This window comes from Tenrec ecaudatus, chromosome 7, assembly GCF_050624435.1.
Source record: "Tenrec ecaudatus isolate mTenEca1 chromosome 7, mTenEca1.hap1, whole genome shotgun sequence".
Lineage (NCBI taxonomy): Eukaryota > Metazoa > Chordata > Mammalia > Afrosoricida > Tenrecidae > Tenrec > Tenrec ecaudatus.
The window spans coordinates 16,541,784-16,563,521 of record NC_134536.1 but is presented as its reverse complement, the minus strand read 5'-3'; the positions used below and the strand labels follow the sequence as shown (position 1 = coordinate 16,563,521).

At 45.9% G+C, this 21,738-nt stretch overlaps 1 protein-coding gene across 1 annotated transcript in view; it reads left to right on the top strand.

Moving 5' to 3' along the window:
- Positions 1-479: 479 nt before the first annotated feature.
- The window catches only part of CCDC170 (coiled-coil domain containing 170), a 118,176-nt gene continuing 96,917 nt past the window's right edge, over positions 480-21,738 (top strand). The window contains exon 1 of the mRNA XM_075554219.1: positions 480-572. Coding sequence (XP_075410334.1) covers positions 480-572 — 93 coding nt within the window. The remainder of the gene's footprint in view (positions 573-21,738) is intronic.

Below are 21,738 nucleotides of genomic sequence, written 5' to 3'. Positions count from 1 at the left end.
CTTGCTGCCCCTTGTCCAAGGAGCCCTGGTGGGCCAGAGGGCTACAGGTCGGGCTGCGAATGCAAAGGGGCAGTTCATTCTACCGCTGTGCCCCAGGGTGTCAGACCTGACCCCATGGCAGTGAGTTTCCTTTCGGCTTGGCCCCTTGGCCTAGATACAAGGACTAGACCTGGAATTGCGAGTCCTCCTGAGGCCCAAATCCCAGTTCCGCGGTCTCCAGTCGCTTTGGGAGAGTGGGCCCGTGGGCTCAGCTGACGGCCATCCCACTCTCCACCCTCACCTGGCTCCATCCTCGCCGCCACTATCTTCCTCCACCCCCTGCCCCTCTGCCCCCTCCTCCCTCACCTCCTGCCTCCTGCGCCGCTCCCCTGCCGCGCCGCCTCCAGGTGTTGACATGTTGCCCCAGGCGACGAGCCCGGCTCACTCGCCGCTCTGTGAGGCTCCGGCTCCCGCTCCGAGCGCGCGGGGGCTTGGTCACCATGAGCCGCAGCAGCAGCAGCAGCTCCTCGGCCTCCAGGCTACTCGACGACGCGACCAGCGACGCCGCCCTCGGTGCCTCGTCGGCGCTCCAGGTACCGTCCACCCCAGGCTGGGCGCGGGCGCTGGGCCAGCGCGCTCTCCTTCTCGCCAGGGCGGGCGCACCAAGCGGACGCGTCCGAGGCGCCCTGGGGGCCGGCCCGGCCCGGCCCGGCCAGGGGGTGAGGAGAGTCTGTATTTAAGGGGCGCCGCGTTGCTTTTCCGCAGAAGGACACAGGTTCTACTGGACAGAGGGTGCCCAGGTGCCCTTGCTCCTCCAATCCTCTCCTCGCCGGACCCCCCGGAGCAAGCAGCGCCCTCTTCCCTGCACTGGTGGGTAGCTGCTGCGCTGAGCGTTGCCGGTCCTTCCAGAGTCGTTCACAACTCACTTGTCTTTGGATCCATTGACGCGTTTATCCCCTGGAGTTTCGCGCGACGCGAAGACGGCCATTAGCGATGCCAAACCCACCCAGGAGAGCGTCTGGCAGAGTACCGGCCCCTGGGCCTGGCTCCGGGTCCACCCGGAACAGTGCAGGGTCAGGGCTGTTGCCAGAGAGGCGGGGATTGTGTCCAGCTGAGCTGGTGACCTGAGAGCATCCTGGTGTTGCCATAGAGTTTACTGACAGTATGTGTCCTCGGGTGGGCCATAATTAGACTGAAAACTTAGGCTGGGTCCTCCCACATTAGGAGTTCTTCTAATACTCGCCGACTCTGATTGCTGCCTTTCATGTGACCCAGTAGTTCCTTGCATCTGAGCCAAGCTTTTCGATGTCTTTCATATTTGGGGGAAAATTAGCCCATTTTGTACAAGTCAAACGCCTATTCCCTCCATGTGACATTTTTATATTTGACATTTACGTTATCCCAGCCAAAGAATGTCAAACTCATATGTAAGTATGTACACAGTACACACACACACACACACACACACACATATATAAACTCAAACTCACTTTTTGGCTTAACCCTTAGAAAGTCATTTACAGCCACACCCAAATACCCTAGGATGTTTCTTTTTCTCCTTGATAAATAACAGTCTGTCTTATTTTTTTCCAATAGTTTTATTGAGCTATATAATTCCTATATCATACACTTCCATAGTTCAATCATATTTGAAAATAGTTGCATATACATCATCAAGGTTAGATTATAACACCCCCTCCCCCCCGTATTCATTATTTGCTTCCTATTTCCCTCCCCCATCCCCCCATGCCTGAGAAGCCACCACACCAAGTATTGTCTACCTCTCCTGTGCTTCATAAAGTGAAAACAAAACGAACAACAACAAAATTAAAACAGCAAATGTATTTTAAAAAGAAAGAGAAGACCAACAGCAATATTAAATAAACCAGAGGTTAAAAAAACCTCCATCGAGGTAAAAAAAGCCGAAAATATTTAAAGCTAGAACAAATGCAAAATGGACCAAGAGGGAGATCAAATGACCAAGTATCACATTAGAACCTGATTCCACCCACCATAGTCAAGTGCATACAATAGTCTCTGTCTGATCACAGGGTTATTCTGGCCGAGGGATCCACCAGACGCTTAACCTAGCATGTCTTCTAAGAACAAGGGCGTTTTCTAAGGAAATCAAGACTAACCTGTGGGTTTCTAAGGCAGTGTTTCTGTACAGGAGCAGGAAGCCTCATCTTCCTCCTGCACAGTGGCTGATGGGTTTGAACTGCAGACCTTGTGGTTATCAGCCCTAGGCATAACCCACTGTGCCGCCAGAGCTCCTTTGGGGGTGCAAACAGTAACTAAATGCTACAGATTCAGATCCACCTGGAGAGCCATGGATGAAAGGCCTGATGTTCTACTTCTCCACACATCAGCCATTGGAGTAGGATGGAGGTAACTTCTACCATTGTGTTGATGGCTACTCACAGTGACCCTAGCAGACAGGGTAGACCTGCCCCTGTGAGATTCTAAGACTGTAACTCTTTACGGGAGTAGAAATTCCACTGCCCCCTGAGGTTGGGCTGGTGGTTTTGAATGGCTGACCTAGCAACCCTCTGGGCATAACCACAGTGCCCTCTGGGCTTGTCAATGGCCGTGGGCAGGGCAAAATCATCCCATTATACACATGAAGGATTGGCTTGTGCCAAGTAGTAAATCATGAAGCTGGGACATAGAACAGTCAACCCTACATCCCCAAATGGCAACACCTGTCCCCCAAACAAAGCCTAGGAAATAGGAAGGTGCACTTTCCCACATTTACGGGACTGGAGCCAGAGTTGTGGATCCTTCGCTACTGGGACTTTGGGCAAGCCTCTCTTCTGGCTGTGACACAGGCTTAATTGGAATAGCTGTCCCTTGGGGTTATTGTGTGAGGAACATGTAAATAGCAACACGAGTCAACAGTTTGGTTCCTCAAGGCAACAGATTATGAGCTATGTAACTGTTGGATAATCGTGAAGAAGGCAAGCCTGTTTTACTGCTTCCTCTTCCTCTTCTCCCACTACACCCTCCACCCCTATTCCCGTGTCACTTCGTAAAAGAACCAGTTTTCCCCCCTTTCCTGGCTTGCTGTGTTCTCTTTATAAAAATCTGAGAAAAGGTGTTTTTTTTCCCTCCAAAAATTGATATATATGAATTTATTGCTGTCATTTTGGTGTGTTTTCTTTTTACTTAAAAAAAAAGTCATTTTATTGGGGGTTTAAACAACTCTTATCACAATCCATACCTGCATCTGTTGTGTGTCAAGCCTGAAAAAAGTTTTAAAGAGAATTTTATTCTAGTCAGATCTCTTGCTTGATAAGAATTTAAGCCACAGGGCTTCATATTCTAAGTATTAAAAAAAAAAAAACCCAAACAACACCAATCCTTAATCCGGCCCCAAAGAAAGACAGGAAAGAAAGAGAAGCAGGAAAAAGCAGGCGAATAGAAGAAATGGTTGTAGAAAGAAACAGCAATGTAAGTCAATGACATCAATTACAAGATAAGAAAATCATCAGAGTGAATTTTTTAAAAAATGAGTTGTTTTTTTTTGCTATTTGTGAAAGACATATCTAAGCAAAAGAATATGGAAAAACTGAAAGCAAAAATATGCCAAAAGATACACCAAGCAAGATATAAACAAAGGGAAGTTAATTGGTATGCTAATAGTGTGCATGATTTAAGGCTAGAGGTAAAGAGATTCATTACCTCACTGCTTAATGATAAACATTTTCATTCTCCAGGAAGTTGTAATAATTCTAAATGTCTATACATCTAATGACGTAATATGTATGAAGCAAAAATTGGCAGAAACACATGGGGAAATATGTAAGTTCACAATTAGAGTAGGACATTTAAAAACATATCTGTTAGTATTTGACACATCAAGCACATAAAATTGTTCTGAGGAAGTTATTAAAACAAAACCCAAACCCTTTACCCGTGAGTCAATTCCAACTGACAGTTACCTTATAGCACAGGGTAGAATAGCCCCGTTGGATTTCCACGGCTGTAAATCTTTTGGAAGCCAACGGAGTTTTTCTTCCAAGGGGCCACCGAAGGAGTTGAAAAGCCACTTCTTGACTAGCCATCACAGGCTACCAGGGATTTTAAGGGAATTAGTCTCCCTCAGTGCCATCAAGTGGATGCCAACTCAATGCAACTTTATAGGACAGGGTAGTACTGCCTCTGTGATTGTTTAGGAGAGTAGAAAGCCTGGTCTTTCTCTTCCAGAACTGTGGGGGATGGGGTGGGGGGTTTGAATAGCTGAGCTTGCAATTTGCAGCCCAAGTGGTAACCTCTAGGCCACCAGGGCGCTGCTATTCAAAGGACAGGGAGGGGAAAAGAAGTAAGTAGTTGAACATCAAAGAATGTGTGCAGTTGCTAACAATAGTGAATGCGGCCCCGTTTGCACTTGAAGTAGGTTGGTTTGTTTAAAGACTTCCTTCTATTTCCCCCTCCCAAGGTCAAGGACAACTTAAAAAAATGGGGAGGGGAGTCGAATTGGACTTGCTACACCAGGAATTGTTTATGTTACATTCTTTCCCCAAGGTTTCTTTTCCCTTTGTTTTCCTTCCAAGTCTTTCCCTTTGAAACCGGAGCCTTGGTGGCTTTGATCTGAGGCCGAGAAGTTCAAAGGCATTATTACTGAGATGGACCCGCAGCAACACCCCTCTTTCACTGTGATACCAGTATAGTATTGATTATCGCCCCGATAGCTGCATGCTTTGATAGTGCTGGAATAAAACTTCTAAATGATGCTCTTAGAAAAAGCAAGTACTAATAAAGAAACCAAATTGACCGATGGATACCATGGGTGAAGGAGAACGCTCTGTTGCTTAGGGGGCGTGGGTTTATGCGAATGGTGGAGTAATTTGGAAAAGGGTATCAATAATGGTTGTGCAACCCGAAGCGTATAATCAATGACACTGCACGGTGCATGTAGAAGTTGTGGAACTGGAGAATGTTGGGTTTTTTTTGCGTGTTTTTGCCCCAGTGAGGAAAAGAATAGTGACCTGAGCCACAATGAGTGTAAGGAAGGAGCAGCCGTTCTAGACTGGACTGTGGTGTCCAGCTCTTCCTGATGTGCTGAATGTGTGACACGTGGGTGAAGTGCTAGTAAAACTTAAAAAAATAAAAACAATAAAAAAGCAAAAGCAAGTCGATTTTTTTGAGTAACTGAAATTCCTTCCTTTTCGCTGATGGAAGTTACCTTCTGCTTCCCCCCCCCCCCAGAATGCTCCCCGTTAGCTCTGTTAAAGGAACCGCTCTTCTCAGCACGATCACCTAGCTGTGAGAGCCCGTGCAGAGGGGAACAGGTTTAAGATCTCATTCCCTAGTTTCTGTTTCAGGGGCAAAGAGCTTGGCACAGTAGTGGAAAATAAAAATAAAAAATGCCTTGATGTTGAAATCTTGTCAGTGTTCAAAATAAGCAAACTCCGAGACCCTCGTATTGTGTGATGAGCAGTCCTGCTGGTCCCGTGGGTTCCACATCGAGCTTCTAACCACACGTTCAGCAGTTGAAAACCACTACTGCCCTGTGGGAGAGAGATGAGGTTCTCTACTCCTGTAAAGAGGTACAATCTCAGCAACCCGCTGGGGCAGTTCTACCCTGTCCTATGAGTTGCTAGTGAGTTTTGATTTGGTTTTGAGCAGATACAACTGTTGTATCCAGGGAAACAGCTGCCCACATACATGTAACACATGCCCCTCACATTACATGTGTATGAAGCCGTTAGGCTGTCAGGTGTAGAATGGTATGGTCCGCACACAGCCTGTAATCCGTAGGTCTTGGTTTACTGGCTTGGTGTCTGGTTTTTCTGCTTCAGTAGCAAAGAGATTAGACTAACACAAAGGATGATGGGAGGCCGGAGAGGGAAACACCCACATCTATCTACATATCTATTTCGAGGGAACTTTGGCCTTTCCCTGTCCAGCCTTAACCTTGAAACACCTTAACATCTCACAATAGCTCAGGTGGTAGGGAATCTGAGAGTTTGGTCAGTTTCAATGAGATATCCCAGCCTGGGACCCCACCAAGCAGGATGTTGGTGCTCACTGGTCTTCCCAGGATGCTGGATCTGGGTAATGAGGAATGCCTGGCTGATACCTGGATAGATTTCAGAAATGATTCTGATGCTAACTCCAGGATTGTAGCCAACTATTACAGAGGATTGGCTGAGAATCATCATCCCCCCCCCCACCCTCCTCCTCTCAGCATGACCACTTTCCTTGGGAAGGCAGAACCTGGGGAGAACTGACTGGTAGGGCTTAGTTGTTCTGACACCCCTGCTTTCTCTCCTCAGTGGCTTGGCCTTCTGCCACTGGATTGACTGCAGGTGTTGGAACTTGTCATGTGTGCTCAGAGCGAGCTGGGTGGGTGATTACGGGACAGGCCATTTGCTTTACCTCTTGCTCCAGGTGTGACTCACGCTCACCTGCTGGCAAGAAGCCCAGTCTGCTGTGCAACCCACTTCCAGCAGGTGTGCAGCACCATTTCCTTCCCACCTTTACTTTTTCTTCCCAACTACTTGCTTGTTATTACTCTCATTTTTTATTGGGTAAGTCTGGAATCTTTGGACGTCAGTAAAGCCAGTCTCTAGAATCCGGGTCTTTTGGAAACAGTAAAGACTTTGGGGACTAGGAGTGGGGCTTGGGGGCAGTGGGTGGGGACTGGAGGGTGGGGAGGGGACCTGACTCTAGCTTGTGATAGTGCTAAGTCATAGGAGAGGTTTTCCAGATATTGGCACGGATGCTCTGGGACACCCATGGAGTCAAAGGGAAGGCCACTTTCCTCTTGTCTGGGCTCACGGCTCTCTGATGTCCACAGCTGTGGCAGCGCAGAAGGTGAGGAATCTGGGACCTATCTCAGAACGATGGGGCCCATTTGGTACAAATGGTGACTGTTGTCAGCTGCGTGTCTGCCCAAACGCGCCTCGGAAGAAAGCCCGAGCTCCTTCCCCAAATCAGTCACTGAACACCCACCCAGGTAGTTCTTTTCTGAAACTGGGGTGGAGCTTAGGGGTGGGTGTTTGCGTGCCACCACCAACCGGAGTTGACTTGATGGCAATGTTTTTTTGTTTTTTGTTTTGGCTGAGATGGATGATTGCAGCAACTTTTCTCTGAGGGGGCGAGTCTGTGGGTCTGAAGGGCTCATTCGATAGCAGGCAGCCTGAGGGGACAGGATTTGGTATCATGAAAAGAGCAGGGCAAGCCCCTGGAGGGAATCAAACGGGAGGACTGAGAGATTCAACACAACCCAAACTCACTGCCAGCCAGTCATGCCTACTCACAGCGAACTGACAGGTCATGGTAGAACTGCCGACGTGGGTTTCTGATACTGAAACTCAGGGTTGGTGGTTCAAACCCACAGCTGCTCCATGGGAGAAAGATGAGGCTGTCTGCTCCCATAAAGATGTACAGCTTCGGAAGTCCTACATGGGGCAACCGAGTCAGGATGGGCTCAGTAGCTGTGGGTACACCATGAACGATGATGTACAGTTAGAATTTGGACTGTAGGCAAGTGCGAAAGGGCTCCATGCAGTGGCTGATCTGTTTTATAAATCCTCATCACTAAGCTTGCTTTAAATAAAAAATGTGCATATAAATGCACACATACGGAGTTCCAAACAGTGATCATTGGTGTCTGTTCCACTCCTTGTGGTGGCCTCTCTGGCAATATAATGTCTTTCTGTGGCTTCAATTTCTTCACTTTCTTCAATAGCCTCTATGCACAGGGTTCTGAAGATTGGACAGAATGGCTCTGATTCTAGAAATGTTGGTGTAGAAAACACTAGTTATGATGAGGATACCAATCCCAACCCACTGCCACCAAGTTCATTCCGGCTCATTAGCAAACGTAGGGCAGAGTAGGCTTTCCAAGGCTGCTGTACTCATTATGGAAGCTGATGGTCACATCTTTCTTTCTTAAAGTAGCTGGTGAGGGGCCGGCCCCAATCCCAACTATGTGGACAGCCCCCCTCTCCCTGCAGATGAATTCACTTCAGAGGACAGCACTGAAGCTACAGCTCAGGGAGAGGGACATATCTGATCAGAGCACACAGGAGCAAATGAAGGGGGAGGAAGAGAGAGTGGAGCACATCCTGGCCCACCAAGCCTTGAGGATGATATCCCTGCTCAGAGCAGCTAATTCACAGAGAGGACCATATGGCCGGCCCCACTATGAGACACGACATCGCAGCATTGGAGACACAGTGTGGAAAATGCACCCAATCTGACCCCACCACACTGAGGCAAAACACTAAGGGCATGCAACAGAACAGCAAGGGGAACAGATCAATGAAGTCCCCAGGGAATACCAAAATTAGACTTGGGGGGGGGAGGGGCGGGGCAGGATATGGCACTTCATCAGACTCAACCAGAAAACATGGCTTTTCTTTTTTTTGGGGGGTTGTTGTTTTGTTTTCTTTTATTGCTTTGTTTTGCCCTGTCTTATTTTTTGTCCATATTATTATCTCTGCAGATCTATCTAGATAAGATAGGTGGGCTAAAAAATCTGGAGGAGAAAACAACAGGAATGATGGTTCTGGGGGGACATGGGAGAAGGGGAGGTGGGGGAAAAGAAGTGGGTGTTAACTAACCCAGGGACAAGAGAACAACAAGTGATTCAAAGTCGATGGTGAGGAGGGTGTAGGAGGCCTGGTAGGGCTTCATCAAGGCCAATGTAACCCAGAGGAATTACTGAAACCCAAATGAAGGCTGAACATGATAGTGGGACAAGAGGAAAGTAAAAGGAAATAGAGGAAAGAGCTAGGAGACAAAGGACATTTATAAAGGTCTAAACATAGGCATGTACATATATAAATATATTTTAATATGACAATGGGGAACTAGATATATGTGCATATAGCTATAGGTTTAGTATTAAGATAGTAGATGGACACTGGGCCTCTACTCAATGCAAGAACACTTTGTTCTATTCAACTGGCATTCCATGATGCTCACCTTCCCGACATGATCCCTGAAGACAAAGTGGTTGCATAAGCAAATGTGGTAAAGAAAGCTGATGGTGCCCGGCTATCAAAAGATATATTGTCTGGGGTATTAAAGGTTTGAAGGTTAACAAGTGGCCATCCAACTGAGAAGCAACAAAGCCCACATGGAAGAAGCACACCAGCCTGTGTGACCATGAGGTATCTAAGGGATAAGGTATCAGGCATCAAAGAACAAAAAACCATATAATTGTGAATGAGGGGGAGTGTAGAGGGTAGACCCGAAGCCCATCTGTAGGCAACTGAACATCTCCTTAGAGAAGGGTTGCAGGGAGGAGCTGAATCAGTCAGGATGCAGTATAGCACCGACGAAACATACAGCTTTCCTCTAGTTCTCTAATGCTTCTCCCCCGCCCCACTATCGTATCCCCAATTCTACCTTACAAATCTGGTTAGACCAGAGAATGTACTTTGGTATTGATAATAACTGGAAATACAGGGAATCCAGGACAGATGAACCCCTCAGGACCAATAATGAAAGTAGCAATACCAGGAGGGGAAGGGGAAGGTGGGCTAGAAAAGGGGAACCGATCACAAGGATCTACATATAACCCCTTCCCTGGGGGATGGACAACAGAAAAGTGGGTGAAGGGAGACATCAGGCAATGTAAGACATGAAAAAATAATTTATAATTTATCAAGTGTGAGAGAGGAAGGGAGGATTGGGGTAGGAGGGGGAAAATGAGCTGATACCAAGGGCTCAAGTAGAAAGCAAATGTTTTGAGAATGACAATGGCAACAAATGTACAAATATGCTTGACACAAAGGATGTATGTATGGGTTGTGAGAAGAGTTTTATGAGCCCCCAATAAAATGATTTAAAAAAAAAGTAGCTGGTGTGTTTGAACAGCTGACCTTGCAAGTACTTAAACACTGCGCCGTTAGGAGGATCTCTCTCTCTCTCTCTCTCTCTCTCTCTCTCTCTCTCTCTCTCCCCATCCATCCATTTGCCTCTCTGACACATATCTCACTTTCAGTGCCATCAAATGGATTCTGACCCATAGGGACCCTACAAGACAGAGTAGAACTGCCCCTGTGGGTTTTGGAGACTGTAACTCTTTGCAGGAGCAGAAAGCTTCCTCTTTGTCCCTTGGATCGGCAGGTGGTTTTGAACTGCTGACATTGCAGTTAGCAACCCAAAATGTAACCCATGGTTACGTGGTCTATCTTGCAAGACACATACAAGTTCTTCTAGCTGCATTCGTTCCTATCCAATGAAGAGCTGCATTTTCTCTTAGTTTTTTCGAAGGAGCCCTGGTGGCACCACAGGTTAAGCACTGGGCAGCTAACTGTGCAAACCTGCCAGGTGACAATCTCATATCATCTTACGTGTACGCTGTTCAGACATGTAGATCTGTCTCATACTACCTGTTTTCTGGGCTCTGAAACCTATGGATCCGTTAAATTCTGTCTTAAAGGCTCTGGAAGAGGTGCAGTTCCCTCAGCTCTGTCGGGAGTGACCGCAGGCATTCTCTCCAGGAGGGAGATGAAATTGGAGCGGTTTTTGAATGAATGACACTGATGTCCGAAAGGATGAGGATGGAGAATAAATATAAAAGCAACGACAATCGGCGTTCCCACATTCCATGTCGTGCTGAAGCATCTTCTTCCAAACTTTCCCCGCCCCCCTGTGACTAACAACATCCATGATCAGGCTTATTTGCTGGCCCCAAACCATTCCCGAGACTTGAGAGAGTCCCAGAAACCAAGCGAGTATGACGAGGAAAGGAGAGGTGAGAGGCCAGGGAAGTCATCGACAGCAGGGAGAGGAGCTAATGGATGGTGGTTGTGAGGTGCCATCAAGTCAGTTCCGACCCAGAGCGACCCTATATGCGACAGAAGGAAACACCGCCCGGTCCTGGGCCGTCTTCACCACCGTCCTTATGCTCGAGCCTATTGCTGCAGCCACCGGGCCACCCGTTTCATTGAGGGCCTTCCACGTTACCAACATGATGTCCTTCCCCGGGGACCGGGCTCTCCAGACAACATGTCCAAAGTGTGTTTTCTTCAGTCTTCCTGACTCAATGTCCAACTTTCACCTGCAGATAAGGCAATTGAAAACACCCTGGCCTGAGTCAGATGCATCCTAGACCTCAAAGTAACATCCGTGCTTTTCAATACTTTTAAGAGGTTTTGGGCAGCTGACTTACCTAGTGCAATGCATCATTTGACTCTTGGCTGCTGCTTTCATGAGCACTGATTATGGATTTTAATATTTCCCCCATTTATTGTGATGTGGAAGCTAGATTTTATGTCAACTTGCACTTGTAGAAGGGAGGTGTGGCCCATTTAGAAGAAGACATTGGGGACATTCTCCCCCCCACTGCTCTCTGTCCCCGCTCTGCCCATTTCCTTTCTACTTGCTGGGATTATGCTTGCCACACTAGGTTATGGGCCGCCTGACCCTGAGTACTGTCATGTTTTCACTTGGATCCACTGGCCTGTGATCATCCTGGATCCCAATTTACCTTTCTGCATCATCAGCCAACAGCTATGTGAGACTGTAGAGGGCTCCGGCTAGCCCCGGACCCATGGATTTAAGTTGGACTGGGCAGGGATACCTTCTTGATATAAGATAATTTCTTGATATAAAACTCTTTCTCTTACCTATATGAGTGCCACTGGTTTTGCTTCTCCAGATAACCCAGCCTACCACACATGTTGTTATCTATGGGCCCAGTTAGGAGGATTTGGGCTTCCTTTTCCTTGAGTCGTACACCATCCATCGTGAAGGCTGCAGCCCTTGATCATCAGTTGGTTCAATGATGCAACGATTACACCAGTCACCATGGAGACCCCATGTGCACCTGAGCAGAACTACTCTCATAGGACTGCCAGTGGCCAATTCTTTGGAAGTCGATAGCTAAGGGCCAGGCACCTCTGGGAGGACTAGAACCTGTAACCTTTCCGTCAGCGGCTGAGCGCATTCCCAGGCTGCACCTCTCAGGGACCCTGGGGGAATGGTTAGACAGGAGACATGCCTTCTACAGGACACACTGTATAGGAAGGTAAACAACTTTGCTATGGTGAAAGCAAGTTCGAGAAGAGGCATGGCGGTCTTAGATGGGGTCGCTTACTGGGGCAACAGTGGAAACTTAGAGAGAGAGAGAGAGACACTGCAGGAAGCGGTCCGTAATGCAAGAGCTGATGCCAGTATCCTCATAGTGCCCTGCAGCCAGCCCGGAATGAGGCTGGAGCCAGGGGAGCGTGGCTGGAGGACCCGAGGACAGGAATGGATTTAGGAGCTTTTGTGTGGCAAAGGTAGGCTGCGATTCTCTTCTTCTTTTTTTATCCATGGGATAATAAGACAACTAAACACTACAGTAGCAAGACTAGCCCAAGACATTGTCCCCAGGTCAGATAATTGGGCACATTGTGTATTGAATGACGAATCAGCTTCTCTTTTCTTTATGCCACTGAGCTTTGAAACCCTCTCCCACCCCCAGACAAGATTATGCACCATCCTGCAAGGCAATTTCAATCATTATCATGGTAATATCAGTAGCAGACTCGAATCATATGTAGCTGCCTTTCCAAAATTAATATAAAATTGCCTCATGGGCTAGCTGTGAGGTTCCTAATAACTTAGATTTTCCTCATAGTGAGGACAAATGGATGGGTTTTCATCCTGGGCACCATGAATAGGGAGACGTTATTTTCTTCAAAGTGAAGATTGTTTAATGCTTACAGGAGGAGTTGGAGAATTTTTCCAAAAAATTTGCTCACAACAGGAGGGCAGCGTTCGAAGGACAAAGGTCTCGGGCGAGGATCCAAGCGTTGGAGCCTTGTGTGCTGCGCGGCTGCGTCCGAGCAGTCTCCCTGGTGACGCTGCAGAGCGAGCCGTGACTGGGGCCAGCCTGGGCCTTGCTCCGTGTTTTCCATCCAGGGAAGGGGGTTTACCCCGATTACGAAAGGAACCCATTGTCAACAAGAGAATGAGCTCTAGTTCTCGGCTTAAGGGAGAGGGGGCCCTAGTGGCAGACGCTTACTCACTGGGCTACTAACTGCATGGTTAGTGGTTTGAAACCAACCAGCTTCTTTGAGGGAGAAAGAAGAAGGTGTCCTATTCCCAAAGAGCGATAGTCTCAGAAAAACTGCCCACAGGGGCAGCTGCTCTATTCTGTCCTACAGGGCTGCTATGAGTTGCCATTGACTGGATGGCAATGAGGTGGGTTTGTTGTTGTTTACTGTTAAGAGGGAACGACAATCAACATTTTCCTTCCAATATTTCCCCCTCTTTATTGCATTATCTAAATCATGCATTAATGCTCCTTCTTGAAAGAATTAAATCACTGCGCCTCCCTCCCCCCAGTTCTAGTGTCATCTCCAGAGGGAAGACCAGCATCAAGTGTGTGTGTGTGTGTGTGTGTGTATGTGTGTGTGTGTTCGTTCTCACAGAACTTCCTCACATCTCTCCATCACTGCCTCTCTTCCCTTCAGTAGTTTGTAGAAAAGATGAACTTCATTTTATCTTCTGTTTTATGAAAGAAAACACCTTCTGATTTTTGTCCAGCTGTATATCTTAGGAGTATTATAATGTTCAAATGTATAGACCTGTCTCATAGTATTACATAGTATGGCAATGCCTTTATTTAGCAATTGTCCCACGAGTAGGAATTTTGAATCAATATATTGAAATACATATATTTAATATAAAATATATATTTGATACTAAAATTATGATCATAGCCTTAAACATATCTCTGTGCACATGACTATTTTCTGAAAGGACATAATTGGGAAGTACACCTGTCGGGCCGGATGGTACTTCCATTTAAATTCTCATAGGCATGCTCAAACAGGTAGGACTTCCAAGGGGCGTTAACTTAAAAAAAATCATTTTATTGGGGGCTCATAAAACTCTTATCACAACCCATACATATATCAATTGTGTCAAGCACAATTGTACACTTGTTACCCTCATCATTCTCTAAACATTTGCTCTCTACCTAAGCCCCTGGCACCAGTTCCTCATTTCCCCTACCCTCTCCAATCCCACCTCCCTCAGGAACCCTTGATAGTTTATAAATTATTATTTTGTCATATCTTTCCCTGTCCGACGTCTCCCTTCACCCACTTTTCTGTTGTCCGTCCCCCAGGGAGGCAGTAATATGTAGATCCCTGTAATCGGTCCCCCCTTTCCACCCCACCCTCTCTCCACCCTCCCGGTATCGCCGCTCTCACCACTGGTCCTGAAAGGATCAACTGTCCTGGATTCCCTGTGTTTCCAGTTCCTATCTGTACCACTGTACATCCTCTGGTCTAGCCAGATTTGTAAGGTAGAATTGGGATCATGATAGTGGGGAGAGAAGGAAGCATTTAGGAACTAGAGGAAAGTTGTATGTCTCATCGTTCCAATACTGCACCCTGCCTGGTTTGTCTCCTCCCTGCGACCCTTCCATAAGGGGATGTCCAGTTGCCTACAGATGGGTCTTGGACCTCCAATTTACACTCCCCCTCATTCACAATGATTTGATTTTTTGGTCTTTGATGCCTGATATCTGATCCCTATGATACCTTGTGATCACACCGGCTGGTGTGCTTCTTCCACGTAGGATTTGTTGCTTCTGAGCTAGATGGCCACTTATTTGCCTTCAAGCTTTTAAGACCCCAGACGCTATATCTGGGCACCATCAGCTTTCTTCACCACTTTTGCTTATGCACCCGTTTGTCTTCACAATATCTTTTCATATCTTTTAAAAAGCCAGTTATATTTCTTTTCATGGGAATTTTTCATGTGGATGCTCATTTTTATTGTGGCATATGTGATATTTATTAGTAATTGTGGGTGTTCTAACCCTTTGAAACATACAGAGTAATTTATTTCAGTCTGCCAAACACACACATATTTTACATTGATGAGTAAAAAGATACTTATTGACAAGTTCCTTTCCAGAAATGTACCAGTTTATCTTTCTCTGAGCAGTGTGTTATCATGCTCATAGAATGATCTCTGTGGTAGTTACATAATCTGGTATTAATTTGAGGATTCAGAGTGAAGGGTGGAGTCAGGTAGTAGCTTGATGACCTCATTTCGAGGCTCTAAGGCAGGGGTCCTCAAACTTTTTAAACAGGGAGCCAGTTCACTGTCCCTCAGACCCCTTGGAGGGCCAGAGTATAGTTAAAAAAAAAAACTATGAACAAATTCCTATGCACACTGCACATATCTTATTTTGAAGTAAAATAACAAAGGGGGCTAAAACACCGGGTGGGCCAGATAAATGTCTTCGGCAGGCCGCATGTGGCCCGCGGGCCATAGTTTGAGGATGCCTTCTCTAAGGAGATAAATAGCATGCTGGAGGCGGGATACTTGCTCACTTCCTGAGAGTCATCCCTGTGGAGAAGACACATGGAGAGAGTCTGATGGAGTCATACCTCTGGAGCTGGAGAAGCCACGTGGAGAGCCCTGCCAGTGCTGAGATACTTACAATGCCACTGGATCCACACGACTTCCCACCCACTGGCCAGTGATCTTCCTGCATTCAGCAGCATTGTATGTGTTTCATGGGTCTGTAGAGGACTTTATAGATTGATATCAGGCATATGGGCTAATATCTGACTTATGGACTTATTCTGAACCGGGCTGGGATGTTCTCTCAATATTCAACTACTCTTGTATATAAAGCTCTCTCTTATATACATATGAGTGTCTATGGATTTGTTTCTCTAGTGAACCCAGACTAACACAATCTCCATGTACTTAGTTATTAAGTATATTTTAAACACCACTAGTTTTAAAGTCCAGGACTATATCTCACTGTTATTATATTACTTTGTATCGAACTGACCCACTGCTTGTGCATCAATCTGTCACACTGTAGTGTCTTGTGCGTTTCTGTGATGTTGGATGCAGTACCACCAGTATTTCAGAAATCTGCAGGTCACTCATGTTAGACAGTTTGGGGGTGCAGGACCTGAGGATCGACTTCTGAAAAACTTGGCCAGAAGGAAAAAATGGAAGCCTCGAGTAAATTGAAAGTTGATGTGGTCAAAAATTGAATGGCACACAAAGCATCGGAAGAAGATCGGAGGAATACACAGTCCCTGTATTAACAAGAACCGACTGATATTCAGCCATTAAAAAATTCACTGCTGTAGAGTTCATTCTGACTCATAGAAACCCCACAGGACAGAGTAAAACTACTTCTGGGGTTTCCAAGACTGTAGATCTTTATAGGAGTAGAAAGCCTTAGCTTTCTGCCTCAGACTGGCTGGTTTCAAACTGCTGATCTTGAGGTTAACAGCCCAATGCATAACCCACTAAGCTAACAGGGCTCTTCACAACCATTTTAGTGGGTAGCATGGATTAAGAACTGATGGTTCTTAGGAAGAAGTTCAAGCTACATTGAAGGCATTGGTGAAAAGCAGTGCTCACTGCTGTCGAGTCAATTTTGACTCATTGTGTCTCTGTAGGACAGAGTAGAACTGCCCCTTGGGGCTTCTGAGTCTATAAATCTTTAGGGGCGCAGAAAGCCTCATTTTTCTCCTGAAGAGTGACTGCAGACTGTGTGGTTAACAGCCCAGTATGTAACCCAATACCAGAACTCCTTGTGAAAAACAGGGCTCCAGAAACAGATGGAATACCAATTGAAATGTTTAAAATAACATTGTAATACTGAAAGTGCTCATCATCAATGCTAAGAAATTTGTGAGAAAAATGAACCATCCCAGAAGCAGGAGAGAGGGCTCCCAAAACACCAGCAAGAGAGAAGAGCTGGGTGGAGCACGTTTTTGGACCTTGAGTTTCCCGCGTCCCTTAATCAGGAGATAGCTTTGTCACCAGAGCTGCAGCAGAACCAAGAGCCAGAGTGGTGGCTTTCCCAATGCACAGAAAAAATAAAGCTGAGTGCACTTAATTGAGGGAGCTATGTGTATTGGATCTAGAGCTGAGTTCTTTTAGGCTGAGGCATGTGGCAGAGTAGCATACCCTTTGGGCATTTATTGGCAACCCTCAAAGAGTTTTAACATTGCTTGAGCAGGTCAGAGACCAGTGGGCTGTGGGGCTGAGAGGCCAAAGACCAGAGAGAGGCTTGCCTGTGGGCATGACTGAGAAGAGGCTGTCCTGTCTATATAATTATATCCTGCTCATTTTTAACCTCTTAAGTTACTTAATAAGCCTCGAGATTGGTGAGTATCGTCTCTGAGTTCTATGTGGCCATTTCACTGAATTATCAAATGCAACTTGAGATCGTTTATTGTGCCAACCTGGCCAATAAACACATGAGGGGTTAATTGAAGGACAGAGGGATAAATGGCTCAGTGAGCCTCGCCTTTCTAGTTCTCGTATCTCTTGGTCTCTGATGGTCAGACCAGTGTGCAGCTGCCTTAACCAGTTCCATGCTTCAGCTGGCAAGGTTCACTTCCTGCAAGACATCCCGAAGGAGAAGCTGCATGGACCTATCCCAATGCAGCCTGGGTGCTGGAGCACCCGTGTGGAGACCCCGACAGTACTGAGATGCTTACATGTTCACTGATTTGGCTTTCCTCTTGCAGTCAGCATCATTGCATGTGTTTTGTGAGATGGAGGAGGACTTTGTGGATTGGTGTTGGACATATGGATTAATGATGGTCTTGTGGGTGTGGGTAGCACTGGGTTGGGATATTTTCTTGATGTGCACTTACCCTTTACATAAAACTCTCTCTTATACATGAGTTTCTGTGGATTTGTTTCTCTAAAGTATCCAGACTATTGCACAACTGAAGAGTAGACCATGATGGGGGAGGGACAGTGGGTGTCAGGGTTGGCAGGGTGGGGGCAAATCTCTCAGCCTCATAGCAATCTGCCTTGGGAGACGCTGATGTGGAGTTGGCTTTTCCACCCCCTTGTGAAGCTGTAGGATGTCAGATGACACCCACACTCATCCATTTTTTCACAATAAAGGAGCAGCGTAAGGATTATGTAAAGAGTTAACAAGACAAACAAAACAAAACCACACACACACACACACACACACACACACAAACAACGAGGAAAGGAAGAGGACAAATACAATAGGTGAAGTCCCTTTCCCAGACAACTTGCTCTGATGCCGGTAAAAATCATGTCCCAGATATTTCATCTTGAATTAGCTCAATTGAATGAGGCTCTCCTTGTGTGAAGCACATTCAGAGAGCAGGGAAGGTATGGCAAGAGAAGAGAGGAAACCAGGTCAGGCAGCGCTCAGGAGCATTGGGGGAAATGCTGACACTGCCACAGACGGAAATATGCAGAGAGACCGAGAGGCATAGAGAAGAAAAACGAAATGGAAAAGGAATAGGTAGACAACTTAGTGACGCAAATGACACATTTGAAGGTGTAACACTTAGTATTCACATGGAATTTCCTCCACTATAAACAGAAACTTGGTGCTGCACACACAGCAACCCCCTCTGCCCTCTCTTCCTCCACTTCTAGCAATCAGTGCTAAACTTTGACCTTGAAGCCAATGCCCTGAGATTATCTTCAAATGTAAAAAACAAAAGGATCCCTTGAAGTCATCTTAACCAATCAACAGGTTTCACTTAGTAAAGGATTTCTTGAGCATTGTGCTCTTTTAACCCAAACCAAACTCATTGAGTCGGTGCTGACTCATAAAGACCCTACAGGACGGGTAGAACTGCCCCTGTGGGTTTCTGGGACTTCAATCTGTACGGGACTAGAATGCCTAGTCTTTCTCCCTTGGAGAACTGTCTGGTTTGAACTGCTGACCTTGTGGTTAGCAGCCCCACACATAACTCATTACCACACTAGGCTCTTTTAAAGGATTCTCTGTATGGGGTCAAAACAAAAACAAGTAGGTTAGATAAGAAGCTGTGGTGGTTACATAATCTGTTGTCAATTTGAGACTTAAGAATGAAGGGGTGGAGTTTAGCCTGTTAATCAAGTTGCAGCTTGATGACCTCATTTGGAGGCGCTAAGGAGATAAATAGCTTGCTGGAGGCAGGCCACTCACTCCCTGTGAGACATTCCTCTACAGAAGACACATGGAACTACACTAGGACCCTGGAGCTGAAGGAGCCACCTGGAGACACCTGCCAGTGCTGAGATGCTTCCACTGCCATTGGATCCACAAGACTTCCCACCCACTGGGCTGTGATCTTCCTGCATTTGGCATCATTGGATGAGTTTCATGAGTCTGAAGAGGATTTTATAGATTGGTATTGGACATGTGGGCTAATATCAGACTTAAGGACTTGATCTGGACTGGGCTGGGATGTTTTCTCAATATCCAATTGCTCTTGTATATAAAGCTCTTTCTTATACACATATGCATGTTTATGAATTTGTTTCTCTAGTTTACCTAACTAACACAGAAGCTTAGAAGACTATTGTTAGGCGTCATCTACTCAATTCTGACTCTTAGAGACACTGTCTACAACAGAATAAAACATTGCCTGGTCCTGTGTCAGCCTCATAGTTGTTCTTACGTTTATACTCATTGTTGCTGTGTGTGTTAGTCTGGGTACTTTAGAGAAACAAATCCACAGAAATTCATGGATAAGAGAGAGTCTTAGATAAAGGTTAAGTACACACCAAGAAAACATCCCAATCCAGTGCTGCCCAAGCCCCCAAGTCCAACATTAGCCCATTAACCCATATGTCCAACACCAATCCACAAAGTCCTCCTCCATCTCTCAAAACAGACACAATGATGCCGAGTCAGTGAATGTGTACGCATCTCAGTGCTGGCAGGGGGCTCCACAAGGTGCTCCAGTATCCAGTGCTGCATCGGGGGAGGTTCATGTGGCTTTTCCTCAGGGATGTCCTGCAGGAAGGGAGCCTTGCCAGCTAAAGCAGGGAACTGGCTAAGGCAGCTGCACCCTGGTCCGACCATCAGAAAGCAAGAGACCTGAGAACTAGAAAGGTGAGGCTCACCGAGTCATTTATCTCTCTGCCCTTCAATTAACCCCGCATGTGTTTATCACCCAGGTTGGCACAATAAACTCACTCACTCACTCTGTGTCAATCCATCTTGTCAGGGACTTTTCTCCTTTTCAATGCCCCTCCACTTTACCAACCACAATGTCCTTCTCCAGGGACTGGTCTCCTCTGATAATATGTCTCAATTACATGAATCAAAGTCTTGCCATCCTTGCCTCCAAAGAGTAGTCTGGCTATATTTCCTTTAAATCAGACCGTTTTTTGTTTGTTTTTTTTTTGGCAGCCTATGGTACTTTCAATATTCTTTACCAGGACCACAGTTCAAATGCACCAGTTTTCCTTCAGTCTTTCTTTTCAATGTCCAATTTTACATATATATGAAGCAATTAAAAATAACATGGTTCAGGACAGGCGTATCTTAGTCCTCAAAGGAACATCCTTGCTTTTCAACACTTTTGAAAGGTCTTGTGCAGCAGACTTACCTAATGCGATGTATGCACTGTTTGATCTCTTGCCTGCTGCTTGCATGACAACTGACTGTGGACCTAAGCAAGATGAAATGCTCAACAATTTCAACTTTTTTTCTGTTTATCATGATGTACCTCTTGATCCAGTGGTGAGGATTTTGATTTTCTTTCAGTTGAATTGTAAATCATTCTGAAGGAGGAAATCCTTGATCTTTATTAGAAAATGATTCAAGTCCTCTAAACTTTCAGCAAACAGAGTTGTGTCATCTGCATATAAAACTCACAGCTATTAGGTCAATGCCAACTCATAAGGACCCTATAGGACAGGGCAGAACTGCTTCTGTGAGTTTCTGAGACTATAACTCTAAAAAAAATTAAAAAGTCATTTTATTTGAGGCTCTCACAGCTCTTATAACACTCCATACATAACTTGTATCAAGCATATTTGTATGTGTGTTGCCGGCCATCGTTATTTTCTAGACATTTACTTTCTATTTGGAGACTCTAACTCTACTGGAGTAGAAAGAGCCATCTTCCCCCCTTGGATTGTGTCATCCAGAAATAGTAAATTATATGATTTTTAAAAATTCAAAATGGCCAGTACCAATCTATTTCAGCTCATTAACCCCTGGGCTGCCTATCTTTATGTATTTAATTTAATTTTAAGAACTTCCAATTCTTCTAGGTTCATATTTTGTCCATTTTAAGTTCTGGTTAGTAAGTGCTAATTGCAGCTGTCTTCTCATTTTGAGTCCTGCCTCGTCAGCAAATGACGGTCCCCAAGGCTTTACTCCCACAGTCTTTACTCCGAGCCTTTAGGGCTGATTCTACTTTGAAAAGGCAGCTCTTCCTCGGTCGTAGTCTGAGTGCTCCACAGGGTTTCACCGGCTCATTCCTGGGAAGCAGGCAGCTGATCCTTCTTCACAGTCTGCTCTGAGTCTGGAAGCTCTGCAGAAACGTGTTCACTTTGGATAACCCTGCTGGTCTATCAGGTACTCGTGGAATAGCCTTCAGCAACACGACAGCAACACAGAAGCCACCCCAGTGCAACGAACAGACACGTGGTGGTTGGAGAGCAGCGTTTATGTGAACTGGGGAGGATCGGTCCAGATAAGGAGGCTGCTAATGGTGTCACAACTGGAAGGATGCAATGAGGGTCAGTGGATTCTACAAGGAGAACTTGCTGAATCGATGCAAAAGCAACAGAAAAATAAAAATATTTTTTTAAAAAAGGGAAAACAAGGAATAAGGAGAAACCCAGTGAAATAGAATACAAGGGGAATGTAAAAGATGAATCAGCTGTAAAAGTAGACTTCTGGAGAGAAAGCTAGAGGAACTCAAGTATCAAAACGATTATTTAAACATATAGTTCATGAAACGCTTCCTGAGGTAAAAGAAAGCTTGATTTTCATCCAAATTAGTCCTAACACATGCCAGAGAACATAGG